We start from the raw sequence: 19,638 nt of genomic DNA, 5'->3' as shown, positions 1-19,638 counted from the left end.
GATGCTGTCTTTCATTCCATACTTGTCAGAGAACCAGAGGAATTTGGCTGTCCTCTTCCAGCAGGAGGCACATTGGTTGGCAGCTTGGGAAATCTATGCTGCACACCATGGTGTGGACTGTGCCATGAAGATTATGGCAACATCTGTCAGCCTACTGTGTTATACCAGGTTGAAGTTAGCTGGCTTCACCAAGGATACCAGAAGGAGGATAAAGTATCTTGCTTTAGATGGAGAGGGCTTTTTCTACAGGAAGACTGCCACATACCTGTAGGACTGATGCACTGACAGATACATCTTCCTGTTGGTTCTGCACATGGCTGGATAAGACAAACTTCTAGCAGAATCTCAATCAAGGGATTGCAGAAATCCACATGTTTTCCCTGTCCCGTCAGGTTTTCAACCTGATCTTGCGCCATTGGGACCATCCATTGATAGATCTGTTCTCTTCCAGACAGAACTACAAAAGCAAACTTTTCTGCAGTGGATGGGTTGCAGCCACAACTCTATGGGATATGCTTCTTCTGTACTGGATGGGATCCCTGCTGTACCTCCTGTCCTTTTCCCTGATCATGAGGTCAGGATTCAGAAGGATGGATCCTAAGCAGCCCTGGTATGCAACACTCCCGCAAATGTCTCACCAAGAATACCTCCAGCTCCCACACTCACTCTGTGCACTCAGATGCAAGGCAGAGAGAGATACCCAGATCTCAAGCTGCTCCATCTACCAGCTTGGAGACTTTGGAGGCTTTAGACACTCAGTTCATTCCACAGGCCTCGTATAAACCCTTTACTTGGCACAGATTCTTTGACCCTAAAATGGGAGTGTTTTTGCTTCTTCACCCAGGTCTGATTCTGCCATTGATGGTTTTCTTACTACATTTGAAGGAGGCAGGTCTCTCTTTTTCTTGCAAGTCTACCTGGTGACCACAGTGGTGTATAAACTACCTGCCCATCCAGCTTGATCGCTATGAAGAAGTGTGACTGACAAGAAGTTTTTGTATGATTTATCCTACCTCTACCTGCCTTTCAAGAACTTTGTCCCCTCTTGGTCTCTTTCACTCATTCTGTTTCAGCTGATGCAGAAGCCTTTTGAGCTGTTGACTACAACACAGATCTACAACTCATCACATTTAAGACTGTTTTTCTGGTGGCTATTACTTTTGCCAAACAGTCTGGTGAACATTTTGCTCTATGGGCAGACCAGTCCTATCTGATTTTCATTAGGACAAAGTGGTGCTTCACTTTGACCCAGCATTCCTATCTAAGATGGTCTCTCTGTTCCACCTTAACTCAGTCATTGCACTGCTGGCCTTCTATCAGGACCATTAAACTCTGCTAGAAAAGACCTTGCATTGTTGGGATGTTTGGCAAGTTTTGGCATAATACACTCCCCATACCGCTTCTATCAGGAGATTTTCACTTTTTCTCTTCTATGGGGGGACAAAAAGTGGGCTTCCTTGTTTCATCACAGAGCCTGTCCAAATGAGTTTTCAGATTTATTAATTTGGCATACCAGCTGGCCAAGGAACCACAATCCTTGGGCTCTAGGGTCCTTTTCACTCATGCATCTCTGTATTCCATACATGGCTAAGGGGTATTTTCCTGCCAGAAGTCTGCTGAGAGGCTACGTTGGTTCACCCATCTACCTTCTTCCAGCACTACTGAATAGATTGCGAAGCTTAGGTTTACACATCATTTGGAGGGGCAGTGCTATCTTCTATCCTCAGTTGGCAAATATGGTAGTCACCCAATTTTGTGAGGCACAGAGACCATGAAGAAGGAGGACAGGTTGCTTACCTGTAACTGTAGTTCTTAAAGTGGTCATCTGTGCCCTCACACAACCCTTCTTCCTCCCCTCTCTTTCTGCAGGTCTGGTGTATTCTTGACAGATGGTGGAACTGAAAGGGGTAGCTCTTGGTGCTATTTGTTCTGGTCCCCAAAGGGGTAGGGGTCCCACCAGAAGCTAATGAGCTCTGGACTGTTCAGTGGATAGATCTGTGCGGGGGCAATACCCAATTGTGTGAGGACACAGATGACCATTGAAAGAACTACAGTTACAGGTAAGCAACCTGTCCTTTTAAATTCAAAAACATAGCTGAATTAGTCTGGAAAATCAGTATGCAAAGGGATCTTTCCAGCACCTTTGAAACCAACTGAAAGATATATGTTGGTAGCGTGAGCTTTCATAGACTTGAGCCTCCTTCCTCAGATGTGTGTGGTGGAGTGGAAAGCCCAGGGGCAGAACTATATAGCACTCTGTGTGTGAGAATGTCCATAGGAATGCAAAACTTTGCAGATGTGGAGATGCAGTGACAAATTCTGTTTTAATTATGGTCTTTGGAGGACAAGGCAAGGATGTTGCCTAAAGTCAAGGTTAGTAGATAACCATATGAATGAGTATTGGGATGTAGTCTGGGAGCCCAAAAAAGATGTGCTGAACTGGCCAAGAGAGCCTCTACAAGGCTGGGGCATTAGCTAATGTTATAACGTGTGTAGTGTAGGAGCCCTGGTGGCTCAGTGGTTAAATGCCTGTACCGCAGCCACTCACTCACAAACCATAAGGTTGCGAGTTCAATACCAGCAGAAGGACTCAAGCTTGACTCAGGCTTGCATCCTTCCAAGGTTTTAAAATGAATACCCAGATTGTTGGGGGCAATTAGCTTACACTTTGTAAACAGCTTAGGGAATGCTTAAGTGCAGTGATAAGCAGTATAGAAATGTACTTGCTATTGCTTGCTATAGTGTACCAGGAAACCATTGTTTCTGTTCTACCCACTGCTGATGGACTCCAGTTTGTTGATATGCTCCAATTCTGCTGTTTCTCTTTCCAATCTTCCTTTGTTGTCTTTTTGTACTAAGGTCTGAGATGGAATGCCCAGGAAGATTGAATTAGTCTGCAACCAGTTTTTGTATATTCCTGTTCCTAATGTCTGATTTATGTCCATTTATCCTCTGGCGCAGGGCCCTGTCTGCGCAATGTAGAGTGCTGAAGGGCATTGCTGACATACTATGGCATAAATTACATTGGAGGATAAGCAGTAAAAGTCCCTCTAATATTATAGGTGATGTCATTAGGTGCTGTGATGACATTTCCTGAATAGATGTGTGGACAGATTTGGCATCTGGGTTTGTGGCAAGGCTTTGCACATGAGTCCACATCTGTGTTTGTGTTTTTCTGTAGCTAAGTAACATTCTCACACATATAGGTATGTCCCTGGGCTTTTCACTCCACCACATGCATCTGAAGAAATAGTCTCGTGCTACCAATTCTATCTTTCAGTTAGTCTCAAAGGTACTGCAAGATCCCTTTGCATACTGTCCTTTTTGACAATAGGCTATATTATTCAGAAGTGGATTTTTGCAGTGATACTGACTCAAGAGAGCTACATCACACACGTTTTCTGTATGTGTAGATCAACTTATAATTGCCATTAACATAATAAATCTTGTCTCTGCAATACAGTAAAACTTTTTAATTGCCACACCTTTTAATATAATTTTAGAGATACTAAATAGATTTGCTATAAATGTTGCTTATTCAGTTGACACATTTTCATAATTTCTGAGCAGCTGAGAGAACATGTTGCCCTTCCAGTGATGCAAAAATTCATCCAGAAAAAAAGGCTTTTAGTCTCTCACCATGTAGTCATAACTACCCAAGATCAAAATCTGTTTGTCCAACACCAGAGTGGGCAGTCACTTGAAGACTCCCAGTTTTTCAGGGGCCCACTCATGTGTCAAAAGGAGAAGGACTGGTTGCATATCCATAGACATAGAGATAGAATGATTTAAAAAAAGAAAATATCAGGCAGTTAAGTTCATTGACTTAGGATAAAGCAATGACGGACCAACAGCACTGGTGTCCAGGTTGTGATGGAATACAGAAATAGCAGTTCTTGGCAGTTTTATTGGTCTTTAAGTATTGCTTTAAACTTCTGACCCCTAAAAATATTTTTGTATTTGGTAGGTTTAAGAGGGCTGCCAGTTTATTGTTGTGTAAGGGCCCCCCAAAATCCCATCATCAGCCCTGAGAATCTGACTCTTAACATTTTGGCACAAAATATAGTGACTCAAGTTATAATAACTATCCAGCTCTTTTAGCCATAGATGAAGACCTCCTGAGCTTTATAGTGGTAAGTCACCCAAGACAGGGCTTTCTAAACCAGATTGTGCCTGCTTTTCTTTCATGTGTAAAATGAAGGGAAAGGTTATAGCTGTTAAGTGGTGGAGCAAATGTATATGAAGACTATACTGGAGCGAAAGGAAACAAACACATTCTTATTAGTCTTTCTTTTTCTTTTTTTATTTGCAGGCCACAAGTGACTTAGAAAACTATGACAAAGCTCGCCACGAGGAGTTTAAGAAGTATGAAATGATGAAAGAACATGAAAGAAGAGAATATTTAAAAACACTGGATGACGAAAAGCGACGCCAAGAAGAATCCAAGTTTGAAGAAATGAAGAAAAAGCATGGTGATCACCCCAAAGTTAACCATCCTGTAAGAACACTGTTTATAGCTAAACTATTTTCTGAAGGTGTATTTCTTATATTTTAATGAAAATGGAAATAACGGGAATTTTTTTAAAAAAATTATGAAGTTATGAGGTGGCTTAGCTCTTGACCTTGCATACTTTTGCTATTGACTTCACTAACACTAAATTTGAATTCCATTTTATATGCTTCCTTCCCACTATTTCCTGTTTAATTAAAATCTTTTCCAAAAGGGTCTAGAAGTTTCTATTTCCTTAAATACACTCTTTAATTTTTGGCTGTTATGTTTACAGTTTTTTTCATGGAGAGTGTGAAATACACTATTCTGTTCTTTTACCATGGGGTTCATCAAGAGTGGCACTGTAGAATATTTCAAATTGTTTATATTATTAGGGCTAGTACTATTACAGCAATTGAACATAATGTTTCACCTTTTAAAAATCATTCTCTGGTAAGAGTGATGGAGATCATGGTGCTAATGTATTTTCAGACTTGGATTCTGAATTACAGAAGTAAGATTTGGATCCCTTATTTGAATGGAAGGATGCCTTCTGTTTACATAAGGAACCAAATCCTGCAGATGTCCTTGTTAGAAGAAGTAGTTCCCCTGCAGTTTTCTTATGTTGTCTCCCATACTGTTCTGGATGATCCACAAGCATCCAGAACTGATTTTGAGAAGGTGCAAAGGGATGGAAGATTAGAGATAACCTCTCCTTTTCTTTTCAGCAGGAGCTCTATTGATGTTCTGAATCTAATGTGGTTTGTTGTTGAAAAAAAGATCATCTGGATTTTGACATTTTTCTTAGACAGGTAATATCTAAGAAGAATGTCAAAATCCAGATAATCTTTTTTTCAATAACAAACCATACTAGATTCAGAGTTGATGTAGTATTATGTGACAGCAAGAAATATGTGAACTAATTTATATAATTATTATTTATTTATTATTTATGATCAATTTACAGGGAAGCAAAGACCAATTGAAAGAGGTATGGGAGGAGGCAGATGGGTTAGACCCCAATGACTTTGATCCAAAGACCTTTTTCAAGTTGCATGGTGAGAAACATAAGATTTACTTTAAAATAGAATCTTCAGTGATACTGCAAGAGTATCTTTTGTTGAGTCTTCTGACACTTTACAGTCTGATCTGTTATGGCATTTACTTTTATGACTTCATTAGATGCATGAAAGAAGGAAAGATGCTATATGAACTGTCTAATGTTTATTGTCTAAAAATTTATAGTAAAGCTTAGAGAGTACAAGTAGCAACATTGCTTCTTCTTAGGACAAATAAATGGATTTATCCCATAATGTGGCAACACTACTGAGGAGAGAAGGGCCCCCTTTCCCCCATCAAGCTGCTAGTATACAAATTCTAAATTTTATTTAAATATTATTCATTTAAGATTTTGAGCATTTTGTAGGTATGCAGTCTCATTATGAGAGAGTATAAGTTTGGGGAGCAGAATTTTCAAAGCCTCTGGGTTTACTTTGCTAAATAAAAGAGAGTGCTTACATTTGTCCAAATGGGATTGAAAAACCAATTAGTTAGCAGATATGATGAGGCAAAAAGTCTGGACAGCTGGATATGAGAATCTCTGTGGATGCTCTGCTCATTATTAGGCAGAAATGTTAACTTAATATTGTGGGCTTTTATTGGATGATTAGACCTCTTGTGCATGAGTGTAGTAGGTTTTTTTTTTTTAACAAAACCTATCATTTACAAGTGTTTTACTTTTTATAGATGTCAATACTGATGGTTTTCTGGATGAGCAGGAGTTAGAAGCCCTGTTTACTAAAGAGGTAAATATGTTCAATTGAGGTACATCATATGCACCAGAGTGGTCTAGGTATGGGCTGTTGGTATAGGACACTGGTTTCCTAAGCCTGCTTAATGAGTATATACATTGCACTGAAGTGGGTTTTTTTTTACAGTTGTGTGTGTGTGTTGTGTGCCTTAAAGTCGTTTATGGCGACCCTAAGGTGGTTCTCTCTTTTTTGTTGTTGCAAGATTTGATCAGAGGCTGAGAGAGTGTGACTTGCCCAAGGTCACCCCAGGGTGTTTCATGGCCAAGCTGGGAATCGAACCCTAGTCTCCAGAATCATTGTCCAACATTCAAACTACTGCACCACACTGGCTCTCACACAATCTCTGTATAAAAATGGCAACTATACTAGTATTTTTCTATCTCAATTTAAGAATTCAGTTCAGAAAAATATAAAAAAAATGTTATGCACATGTGTGTGTGTAATCAATAAAGTTTTACAAATTACTCATAATCATTGACAATTCATCATGTTTCTGATATTTACAATCAGAATAGGCAAAGAATGGTTTATGAGTTAATGTATTCAGGAGGGTATCATTTCCGTAGTACTACATTTCTGAACTGGCTTTAGGTGTAGATTTATCCTAACATTTTAGAAATCCATGCACTAAAGTCTATACATTAGGGTAGATAACTTGTTTTTGTGGGGAGGGGGAACATTCATTCTGTAGAGCCCTTCAGGGACCATAAATATACGTAGTGTGTGAGAGAAGATGGAATTCCTTTTCTGGATTGCTAAGAGGAGGGCCTGTCTTTACCATGACCCTCATCCATCTCAGGGTGCTTACATTTGTGTAAATGGGACTCAGAAACCAAATACTCAGCAGATACAATCAGTCCTTTCTGAAGAAACCAAAGATTTAAGTCAATTCAGTGAATGGAAGGCAGAAACCACATGTTTTTTGTTAGATACAGATACATATAACTCACAGAAAACATTAATTTATTGTTCTGTGGTTTGAAAATAGGAGCCAAATATATTCACCATATTGCATAGTTTAACAATAAGAATTGTGAATAATCTACTTCAAATTACTATATTCCTTAAATTTATTAATGATTCTTCTTTTAGCTAGAGAAAGTGTATGATCCCAAAAATGAAGAGGATGACATGGTAGAGATGGAAGAAGAGAGGTTACGAATGAGAGAGCATGTCATGAATGAGGTAAGGTCAAGGAAGCATGTTTTTAAAAAGCAGTCATGTACATAATTCTGCTGTTATGACAAGTATTTCAATAGAAGTTATGGCCAGTTCACATAATGCTTTTTCTTTGCAAATTATAAACTGTCCTATTCATCACTGGGCACAGAGGCAAATGGAAAACATAAAGAAGGTAAGTTTGTATATGACTGACTTCAGTGCCTGTAATTATAATGGGATTTCGTCTAGCTGCTTGTCATCTTAGGTGCTACAGGATCCTTTTGCAGACTGATTTTCCAGATGAACACAGACAAACATGAATTCTACCATTATGAGAATTCTTACTGATGGTCCCTAGCACTGGGGCCTTTGTGTGAAGGAATGCCCACAGTTCAGGACAGAACATGTTTCTCCTGCTCTTTAGCATAGCTTGATCAATGTCGCATTATGCACCATAACAAGGAATGGGGAAATCTGCTTGGTCAAGTTGTACTCATTTCATAGTTGAAGTACTGAAAGGTTAGACTGAGGATATTAAGGTTTGCAGAAACTCTCCATTATCAGGACTGTCTTGGTGTTTGGTTCAAATGCAAAGAACACTAAGAAGAGAAAGGGAAAGAGAAAGGGAAAGGCAGGGGCTTTAAAAAATAATATGAGTGTTCCTCTGTCCACAAACAGAAGGATTATTTGTGCTTGTGGGCAAGCCCTCAGGTTTAAAGAGCTAATGGATAGTTATGTTTTATTTATATTGTACATTGGACACATGTATGTAAGTATTCAATTGAGCAATAGTGATAATTTCAAAACAGCAAAGCAGGAATGAAGTCTGATCAACGGTAACTCAGGAAATTAGTACTGAAGATATACTATAATATACAGCACAACAAGTGCTTTGCCTCGTGTACCCATACCAACAAATGAAACATTAATATATATCAGCAGTCTGTAACAGCTTTTCCCAGTTTGTTTTAAAAAACATATTCTCTATTATGCTCAAGGTTTGTGTTTTTCGTTTATTTGTTTTTTGGAAAAGATTTGACCAATCTGTAACAGCTTTCCCTAGTTTGTTTTAAATACAAGCACTCATATTTCATATGTTCAAGCCAGATGTTATTGGTGGGTTTTTTTATATAAGATTCAGGTGTTTTTATTAGATTGTGCAGTGGATAAAGATAGATAATTATTTACAGATTGCAGAATAAAATAATTTTCTCCATACAATGGTGGAAATTTTATTTTTCCCATCATGAACAAGAGTCTTGAAATATAAATTATTATTTTTTTAAAAAATTGCTCTGAATGAAAAGGTTTCCTTGATTATTGAATTTGGACAGACCTTTTATCTTTAGTGAGGTTTTTTTGTAATTAAAAAGATTTAAGACTGAATATATATATCTGTAAAACTTTATAGAGCCACATATTCCAATTGTGATTGATACAAACCTCTAATTGTTGATTTCCATTGTAGAATCTCTGATTATTGTTGAGAAAGGAAAGAATTGGTATGGTGAAAGTCTTTCTATTCTGTCATCTTCAGCTGTTCTAATGAGGAAGACAGATCTTGTTGAAATACACTTGACATGTCTGAGTGTGATGTTTCTGAAATTTAATTTCACCATCATTTTTCTCTCAGACATGCCTTTAAGCAAAATTTTCCTCTCAGAAATCAAGTATATTTAGTTTCTCACTATGTATAGTTGGAGATTTTTTGTAGTATCACTTCTGTAAACATAAAAGTATGTCTCTTCAAAGTTACATAGAAATGCAGCTTCACTGCCCTATAATATCCATATCTGCTTCTATTACTTTTAAAAGGTTGATATCAACAAGGACCGGTTAGTGACTTTGGATGAGTTCCTCAGAGCTACAGAGAAAAAAGAGTTTTTGGAGCCAGACAGCTGGGAGGTAATATGACAGTCCTCAAGTAGAACATGTTGGAGTCATAAGCAGGATCAAAATAATGTGTAGTCTTAGTTCTTTGTGGGTTTTTCGGGCTATGTGGCCATGTTCTAGAAGAGTTTCTTCTTGACGTTTCACCAGCATCTGTGGCTGGCATCTTCAGAGAATGCCAGATGCTGGCAAAACGTCAGGAAGAAACTCTTCTAGAACATGGCCACATAGCCTGAAAAACCCACAAAAATCTATGGATGCCGGCCATGAAAGCCTTCGACTTCACAATGTGCAGTCTGTTTGTCTCAGACTTTGAGATCAAACATCCCACTTCCTTTGCAATATTTTTCTGTGTGCCATTATTAATGACATATCAAAATAAAACCTGAACATCAAGTCCAAGGACTCTGTGTGTAATTCATTTTGTGGAACAATCTTACTGTTTGAAAAAGCATTTGGAAAGGAATTAGTGCAAGTTTTTGGGCTACCTAATTATTATATGAAGGAATACATTAAATTTCAAGTAAGGGACAAGAATCGTGTTGCCTATTTGTTTCTTTAGTAAGGATTGTAGTTGAGAACAGTTAAAATATTATAATGCTGCTATATTTGTCAAGATGTTATAGTAACTTCTCTAAACAGAGGAAGGAGTTACAAACAATTCAGTTATGTTTCTCAGCATTTGAGAAAGATTATGAAGAGAGAGAATTCCAGTTACTTAGGGCACAAAATATCAGTTGTGTGGATAATTAAACTTTCAGAACAAATGTGATGTATATGCAGAAGCTGATTTCTGAGCACCTACAGATATGCACACACTGCTTCTGCCTTAGCTTTGCACGTTTTAATAAATAATCAGTGCTTTTATACCAGAGCACATCCTCCAGTATACAAGATCCGCAGGGCAGTATCTTCTGCCGGCAAGAGGCCCTTGGTAGATCCACTTGTCAGGAAAAGCTGGAGCTTACTTGTTGCTCATCACTCCAGTACGGGGGGTAACTGGAGTTTGATTCATCCCTTTTATCCCAAGCCAAGCTGTGGTCTAGGTATGTGCATTGTATATACACAAAGAGCAGGAAATAGGAGAGCAAGGAGTGGCAATCTTGACCAGGCCAGCTTACCGTCTTCTGATAAGAATGGCTGTGTGCACATAACCAAAAACTATGGTAGGCAATATGCTACCCTTCAGGTGTTATGGATGACAGTTTGTATATTTCTTGAATACTGGATATAAATGGGCTACGGCTCCTGAGAGGTATAGTCCAAAACATCTGAAGGGCATCATCAAACATACTGCATCTTGCGCACACACATCAATGTGCATATACAAGTCTGTACAATAGCTGATTTTTGGTTTTTAATTTAAGTCACCATGGCGGAGTTTAAAGTGGTTCTTCTTTTCCTTTAGACCTTGGATCAACAGCAAGTGTTCACAGAAGAGGATCTGAAAGAATTTGAAAGTCACATTTCCCAACAAGAAAATGAACTGCAGAAGCAAGCATATGAGCTTCAGAAAAAGAAAGAAGAGCTACAGAGACAACAAGATCATCTACAGGCTCAGAGACAAGAACTTGAACAGGTGCTTTTACAGTAGTTGAAATGTGTCTTGTGATTTAAAATAATTCATTACAGGTATACCTCAGTTAGCAAGGTACATCTATTCCTGAGCATTACTACTTTAACAGAAAAATTGGTGCCAGAAGCAGAAATCACATGTAAAGAACAGGAATATGTTTCTACACCACAAAAAAGAAGTTACAGTAGGATTGGCTCGAACCGTGATGGGGCACGTATGGTACGGGTGGCGTGCAATGCCATTTCGCCTGGCATGGGCCAGGGGAAGGAGCAACAGGCACGCACATGCCTGTTCCTCCTCCTCCCCCTGGTCTTTTCCCGGCCTCCAGCTGTCTCTCCAAGATAGCTCCGTCTCCGAGACAGCTGGAAGCCAGAAAATGGTGCTGGGGAGAAGGAGCCAGATTCACGTGCCTCTACCTCCTCCTGCCAGCCCTCTCCCGGTATTCACTTGCCTCTCCGAGACAGCTGGAGGCCATGAAAAGAGCGGGTGGAAGAGTGACCAGCGCACACCAGTGTGCTCCTCCCCAGAGACCTTTCCCTGCCTCCAGCTGCCTCTGGACGAACAGCTGGGTGGCAGGAAAGGTCCATGGGGAGGAGGAACGGGCATGTACCCACTCCTCCTCCCCATGGATCCTCCCTGACCCCCAGCTGCCTCCAGAGAGACAGCTGGGGGGCAGGAAAGATCCGTTGGGAGAAGAAATGGGTGTGTGCCCACTCCTCCCCCCCCATGGGCCCTTCCTCACCTATATCTGGGACAGCTATGGGTCAGGAAAGGTCCAGGGAGAGGAGGACTGGGCGTGGGCCCACTCCTCCTCCTCCCAATGGACCTTTCCTACCACCCAGCTGTCTCTCAGGGACAGCTGGAGGCTGGGGGAAGGGCAGGAGGAGGACAAGTGACTGCACGTGCACATCACCCCCTCCCTGAACCTTCCCCAGCTTTTAGTTACCTCTCAGAGACAGCTGGAGGTGAGGGAAAGGGCCTCCAGAGACCAGAAGCCCCACCTCTGGGGGTGCAAATCCCACCCCCTGGCATGTAGCTCCACTCCCAGGGGACAGAACACCCACACACGGACCAGAAAAGGCTTGCCATCACTGGGCTAGAAATAATAATAATAATAATAATAATAATATGTTTTATTTATATACCGCTATTCCAAAGATCATAGCGGTGAACAGCAAGTAAGCTAATTAGCAAGTAAGCTAATTTGCCCCCAACAGTCTGGGTACTCATTTTAGCGACCTCGGAAGGATGCAAGCCTGAGTCGAGCTTGGGCCCTTTTGCTGGTCTTGAACTCGCAACCTTGTGGTTTTGAGTGAATGGCTGCAGTACAGGCATTTACCCACTGCGCCACCAGGGCTCCCAGTCTTACCCAGCTCCAGCTTTTCTTGCATTTTTTACTACAAGCTGACACTAAAAGTCTGCACCTCTCTCACCTTCCTTCACCATCCTCCCAGTGCTGATGCTACTAAAACTTCCAGCTAGAAAAGGAGGAAGGAGGGTTTTAAAACACTTTGGGGGCTTCTTTGTCAGAGGGTTTAATTGAGATATGGATGACCAATTAATTACATTTGTTTTGAAAATATACAGCATTTGGAAGGTTTTAGCTGATTCTCCTGTTAAGAAGAACTAGGCATGTTAATACTGGGAAGGAGCAATATCTCCATGCATGCAGGTCTGTTCCTGGGTTGGCTGAAATGACCTTGACTAGCATGGCCTGAAAAGATCTCTGCCCAAGATCATGGAGAGCTGTTCACTTTTGGTGACTGACTATCTGCTGCGGATGCTATACTTTTCCTTGATGTCTTAATTTTTTTTAATTTGGTTGTTTCAATGTAGTCCCTTTGATTGCATTTCAATATCATAACTTGCTTTATTTTTATTTTTATTTATTTTATTTTTATTTTTTTTGTTATGGGTTCCAGCATAAAAGGTGGAATATAAACAAAATAAAATATAAATGGTTGGCAGTACTGAGCTAGATGGTCTGACCTGAGAAATGACTTCTGCATGTGTACTGTTTGTCACTGCAGTGCAATTTATCCTACAGAACAAGAATACACTCAGTAGATGGGAAAATGTGAGACTCTTTTCCTGGGCTCACTGGACATTCTCCAATATTCCCGTGTCATTGTGAATTATGGAATGAGGAGACTCATGTTTTTACCATCTTGATCTTCTCAAACTATTAGTTGTCCCCCAGGTTAGGAAGGCGTTTGGCTATAGCCACAATTAAGATACAGTAGAATTGTTCTTACAGTTTTAGAGAAAGCCTCTAGTTACAGTGTTTAAAATGAGCATGCTGATGCACCTTTCTTTAGATATTTTGCATTTCATTACATACATATTTTTCCATTATCCAACAGGCTGTTAAACAAATGGAAAAGAAGAAGTTACAACAAGGGCATCCTCCCTCAGGACCAGATGGAGAGCTGAAATTTCAACCCCGTGAGTACATTATTTCCCATTGTTACACCCACATCTCTCTTTACATTTTACCTTTTTCAAGCATTTTCCAAAACAAAAAACCCCATCACAAACAGGAACACAAAAGCACTCACTTTTCTTTTATCATCTTTTCCAGCATTCTATAGCCTACTTTTGTAATCATAGGGACTTCCACATGTTGTTGGACTAGCAGCCCTGGCCAGCATAGCTAATGATAAGGACAGTACTTGGACTGCCCACTCTGGGCCTTCCAACAGGCCATGATCAGGCATTTTTGCCTGCTGATTTTTTGAAACATTTATTTTTATTTTATCTTCATGTCTTTAAATAAATGTTTAAAAACCGGTGGTTTAGGGCAGGTAGAATAGGATATTTTAAAATAAATCCATAGATAAGCTAATTTGGGATATCCTCTGCCCTCAAATACTCCTAAAGATGCCTGTCTGGCTTTTAGGAGGACTCAGCAGAAAGCTTGGAAAGCCAAACTGGAAGGGGAAGTCCCCAAAAGGAGCTTTTCCAAGCTCTTTCCACAATGACATAGGGCAATATATTTCTGCAGATGGATATGTATCCAATCTCTCAAGCTTGAAAAATAATCTTACCTCTGATTTTAGTCATAGATGACTTTGGGGTCCTTTGGGCTATAGTATACAGGCAAATTTCTGTTCCTGTGATTAAATTCATTTGTGCTGGACAAGAGACAAGACATTACATCTCACTACTATTGATTAAACTTACCATTAATGATGGTGCTCATTACTTAGGAAGAAATTATTCATGCTCCCTGAGTCAAACAAATAACCAAACACAAAGTCGAATGAATAACTTGGCACTAGATGTATTGCAGATAATAGAGAGAAATTGCCAGCTCATTAGACTGGAATGGAAGATGTCTGACAGAAGCCTGAGACTGGTTTCTTCCCATATATAAACTAAATATAACTCCTCTGTTGTACATTTTTAAAATCATTTTAGCAGTGCAATAGGCAAATTGTGCGTGTGCCCATAGGTGGGATTATACATGTTCTATTGACTTTTTAAAAATAGATCTTTATTGTGTGCTCCCTTGTGATATAGTGCCTTAAAAGCAGTGTTTATTAATAAACAAGTATTTGTAGATTTTCTAATTTTAAAAAAGTTGATATGATTTCTCTGTTAAATACTTGATCACCTTCTTTGAAAAACTAAGCTTAATTTTTACTCTGCAAAAAACCAACAAAAAACCAACAGAAGAAGAACAGTAATGCATATAGGCCTGTTGATGAGATATGCTGGATTAACCTGAGGTTACTCCTACATTGTGCAGGCAGAGTATCATGGTTGCTTGTACAATTGTGCTGGAGTAGCACTTTGATCCCCTGCAGCTGGCTGCTTCTCAGAGCTGGAGTGTAACCCCAAAGTCAGTTAGTGTTGTGGGAAAGGGTACTTAGGCAGTGTTTGGCTACAGTCAGGAAAAGATAAGAGATTATGCTTTTTCAGATTTCTGCAATATACACTAGTTTATACCAGGGATCCAGGAGAGCAATGTCTAAATATTAGAATTTATATAAATGCTGGAAACACTAACAGTTGTATAAGAGATGCAATAAACTGATTATAGAAACCAGGACAAGGGTCCCAGTAATAACTAGCTTCACACAAACCTTTCCTTAGGAGCAGAGCTTAATGAATTTAATCATCTGTAAGCAGTCTAGTTGGCTGTTACAAATATGTTGTATCTTATATATCTTTTATCTTTTGTTTCCTGAAACCTGCCCATGGTTAGTTGAAAAGCATTTGAACCCAGCATCTGTGGTCTTTGATCTCTGATTATAGATAGATGACTCAGTGCTCACCTGAAAACCAAGCAGAGACAGGGCTATTCTAACCTGTGGGAGGGAATGCCACAATTAGTGTGCTGTCACAGAAAAGGTCCTGTCCTGTGTTCTCTGTGACCTAACTTCTTTTGGTGGTAGGACATACATTCAGCAGGGCCTAGAAGGGGATGATAATTTATAGACAGGCTCGTATGACAGGAGTTGGTTTTTCAAATAACCTTTCCATAAGCTTTATAGCACCAGTAGCATGTGGCCACATCCTTGTCACTTGGTAGTAAATCTGCTCTGGGTTTTAATCTGAACTTTAAAAGAGCTATCAAAGTTTAATCTGTTTAGGGGTTTTGCACCATTCCCTAAAACTTAGGGCAGTTCACAAGTCCACTAAAATGAAAACCACCAGCTGCCACTTTCCGGCACCTTGAATTTTACCTGTTTTGAGTTTCCATATGCTCTTCAAGGGCCAGGATGCATAGGACGCATAGAAAGTTATCAAAATGGCAAGTGAGTAAGGCATGTCATTGTGGCCAAACATCTTCTCTGAAAAAGGGCCCAGCCAAAACTATATGAAGGTACTTCTGGCCTATGTAGCTTCCTGAACATCTTGGAACTATGTCACATCTAAGAGTTTGTTTGTATGCACTGTATGTTTGAAGCAGAGATTATACTTGATACACCATATTGAGTGACAAGGGCATATCATTCTTAGTGGTTGCTCCCTTGTTTTGAAATTTTCTTCTTTGAGTAGATGTTTTACAACTATTGTTAATCAAAAGATTTCTGATGACTTATGTTTTAGAAAAATGACCCATCTTTGTTCTTTAGGGTGGAGACAATAAAATTCTTGCACAAGTGGGCTTCCTCATTCACTTTTATGGAGGAGTTAGTATTACTTTCACGTGCAGAGCTAGCTCGCTAATGAAGTAAGTCTGTGTGTTGTTTACACATACACACAGCAAGCTGATGTGGTCATTCTGTTTTCCAAAATGAATTAAATTACATAAATACTTCCATGCATTTTTCTCAAACCTGGAAAAAAAGAGACTTAGATATGGATTACTAAGGAATTGTTTTACAGAATTAACACACTTTTTCATATTTTCTTTTACAGCTGGGGAACAACCCATTGCAAATGTTCAGAGTCATCCAGAAGGGGGTGTTCAGCCATTACCACCAGGAAACCTCCCTGTACAAGAAGCAGCTAGATCGGACCATGTCCAGACTCATCCTTAACCACCTGTGCCTCAACTTTATACCATATTTGTGGTGGAGGGGGAGTGGGTTGGTTGGGAAAAGTGGTCAGAGACTAAAAGCAAATGGGAATGGAACTTCATTTTTGCCTCCATGACAGATTGATGGGATTCATAATATTCATTATCTTAATTCAACATGAAGACTTTCAAAGGCACAAATGACCCAAATGGAAATTTCTAGAGTAGTGGATCTTTGTGGTGAGAAAGATCTGTCACAACATTCTAGGTTTGTCATTAAACTTAAGTAGACAACAGGGCTTCTCCCACCTTTCTCACCATGAACGCTGTTGTTTTACTTGAATGTTGTTTTGCCTGTCTGTCACTTGTGCTTTTGGAAAACCTACCCTTGCCCGCCCTTGGTTCATGCTTAAATTAAATATATTTTGATCATTCTCCAGGAGGTATATTGATGAGGGACAAATTAAGGGAAGCAAACTCCTTGCCTCCCCCTTTTTTTTTGGTAAAGCTAATGATGCTGACAATCTCAATTGCCATTGGGTGTAAAGTGAATGCTTGCTATACCAAGACCTAGTGCCAGGTATAACCAAGAGGTACAAGTCCTTTGGCATATGACAGTATTTTCCTAAAAGTGCCAGCAATGAAAAGTCGGAATGTTAGGCCTGTGGACTGAATGAGTTCTTTCTTGCTGAGTTTTAACAATCTCTTTGACTTCTTGAGATGCATGAGAAGTCACCTGTGATCTGATTTCAAGAAATTCTGCTTATTAAAAATGGATATAATTGCAGCAGGAGTAATAATGGAGAACAGTGAATGTCTTCTGTTTACAAATGCCAACATAAGAATCCTTCAGCGGAAATATTATGCTGAAGGGTATTGATTAAGCCATCTTTATTGCTGCTGACTGAATGTAGTGAGTCAGCTGGGTACACCCCCTGCAAGTTCACTGTGAAGAAGATACTTTTGTCCTTCTTCCTTTCATAATCTGCCAATTTCATTTATCTCTCTGTGAGCTATGAAACTGAGCTCTTTAGATGATGAAAAATACCTTCAGAATTAGTAAAGACCTTTCATTGTCTTTTCCCGAGCAAAACAGCATCCCCCTTGCTGTGTTTCAAACAGAGGTTCTGAGTTTAAGATGAAATTAAGTTTACAAATCTGATGATGGATAAAAGGCATGCAATTTAAATATTTCTTGGAAGTTAGTATCTTGGAGAATTAGTCAAGCTTTTCCTTATTTAATGACTTTGATTTGCAGGGGGTGATATGGCTGTAATAATTGTAGCACAAAAAGAAGCATCTAGTTCTTTGCAGATGACATCCAGTTTATTCTTTAAATATGATTTTCAAATGCTTTTCTCCTGTTCTTAGTGCTATGGTGGGCCCTCGGAATCTATTGGGGTTTGGGTCCAGGACCCCCCATGGATACAAAAATCCATGGATGCTCAAGTCCCAATATATGCAGTGACATAGTAAAATGACGTCCCTTACATAAAATGACAAAATCAAGGTTTCCTTTTTGGATTTTTTTTTTTTAATTTGGTGAATATTTTTGAACCATGGTTGGTTGAATTCATGGCTGAAGAATCTATGGATATGGAGAGCTGACTTGGATTTCAGTTCAATAAGTGAACATATTCCAGGAATCCCTGGTAATGTTATTAAGATTGGTAGCAAAGCATTTATACTAAAACGGCATGCCTTTATGAAACAAAGGGGGGATAGCTTCTAAAATGTTATGGCCTCGGTATAGTAGTTAGTCTCAGCTAGATTAGACCTCTGAATAAGCCAGAATTTTGCAAATCACCTCTTATGAGCCATTAATTAAGTATCTCTTCTAGTTGGGACTCACTATTATTAAGCCTAAAACTTCAAAGCTGTCTTGTTAGTGAAGAAACGTGTAACCATTTGTTTTCCCAAGAAATGGGACATTTCTTACGATTTTTATACAGAATTTCAAAGAACTGTTATCCATAGGAAATAAAAATGAAAGCCAAGGCCTCCGTGTACAAAAGTTATGGAGGAAAAGTATGAATAAACAGTCCTCTTACTAATGCAGGTTTTGACTTTTTGTGGTGTAGATTGTCTTTATTAGGCTGGTTTTGAGATGACACTGTCCTCTCCTGAATGACTTTTTTCATACTTCTGTGACTTGAAACAGGTATTTTCCTATTTGCCTATTTTACGGCCTTTTAAAATATGACTATCAAAGCATGCAGAGGACACAATTTTGCAGGCTATTCTCTTGGCTAGAACTGTGTAGCTGCTACCTTGCATACAACTCTCCCTTTATCACACCATCACAAATGGCAGAACTTGAGCTATTGCCAAAACATGCCAAAAGCTAAATATTCTGACAGTGCTGTGCAAATCTACAGCGCTATATAATAATAATAATAATAATAATAATAATAATAATAATAATAATAATAATGTTGATTAGTAAGTGCTCCCGAGCCCGCATCATCCTTGTTTCATTTTACCCCTCTTCCTCTTACTTTCCTCTTTAGTGTCTGTAAGTCTCCTCAGGTTTTGCCCAGAAAATCATTCAGCACTCTTTTCTTTTATGATCCTGAGAAGAATATGGTGATGTAATTCAGTGAATGAATCCCCTTTCTCTCATCATGTTGCATACTCAAGGTAACGAATTGGAAAGAGAGTCACAACTGCAAGCATATGTTCCATTCAGAGTGATTCAAATGGACATCATGAGAGAACTGGACTGATATTAATTGTTATGATATACACGATACTGTAAACCCTACCCCCCCAAAATAATAAAATAAAATAGCAGAAGCTCCCAGGTTTTCAGCTCTTTACAGTTTACTTGAAACATTATGCTCCATCAGCACTTATTTGGACAGCAGCTGAAGTAAACGCTGTGATCCTTGGCTGAGGCTCATACAATACATTTTTTTAAAAAAAAACCCTTTGTATTTTTGTAGCCTCAGAAGTATTTTCAGCCCTGAACAGCATGCTGTCCTTTAATTTTTTGTAGTATTTATTTCTGTTTTAGTGTCTAAAATCAGATGGCCAAAAACAAATCAGAGCATTGTGTGCCATGCAATCCCAGAAGTTTATTGTCTTTTTGAGTTACAGAGGCGGGTTACAGACCGCCTATTTGGGGCGGGCTGTACCCACCCCTTTCCCTGGTGTATCAGGGCCTCAGCAGCCAGAACGGCAGCCGCTGAGGCCCAATCCTCTGCTTTCCAGGCTGCGGGGAAGTGGTAAAACGCCGCTT

The 19,638-nt window shown here is 39.4% G+C and overlaps 1 protein-coding gene across 2 annotated transcripts in view; it reads left to right on the top strand.

Moving 5' to 3' along the window:
* NUCB2 (nucleobindin 2) overlaps positions 1–18,451 on the top strand; it is a 55,839-nt gene extending 37,388 nt beyond the window's left edge. For both annotated transcript variants that reach the window (XM_089521069.1, XM_089521070.1), the window contains exons 6-13: positions 4,313–4,498; positions 5,457–5,547; positions 6,236–6,294; positions 7,393–7,485; positions 9,277–9,366; positions 10,760–10,930; positions 13,291–13,372; positions 16,298–18,451. In XM_089521069.1, the coding sequence (XP_089377195.1) occupies positions 4,313–4,498; positions 5,457–5,547; positions 6,236–6,294; positions 7,393–7,485; positions 9,277–9,366; positions 10,760–10,930; positions 13,291–13,372; positions 16,298–16,419 (894 nt within the window). In that variant the 3' untranslated portion in view covers positions 16,420–18,451. The remainder of the gene's footprint in view (positions 1–4,312; positions 4,499–5,456; positions 5,548–6,235; positions 6,295–7,392; positions 7,486–9,276; positions 9,367–10,759; positions 10,931–13,290; positions 13,373–16,297) is intronic.
* Positions 18,452–19,638: the final 1,187 nt, after the last annotated feature.

The sequence above is a fragment of the Sceloporus occidentalis genome, unplaced genomic scaffold, assembly GCF_023333645.1.
Source record: "Sceloporus occidentalis isolate IW3139 unplaced genomic scaffold, rSceOcc1.0.p SCAF_4, whole genome shotgun sequence".
Taxonomy (NCBI): Eukaryota; Metazoa; Chordata; class Lepidosauria; order Squamata; family Phrynosomatidae; genus Sceloporus; species Sceloporus occidentalis.
Note: the sequence above shows the minus strand (reverse complement) of the source record. Positions and strands in the feature narration are given on the sequence as shown.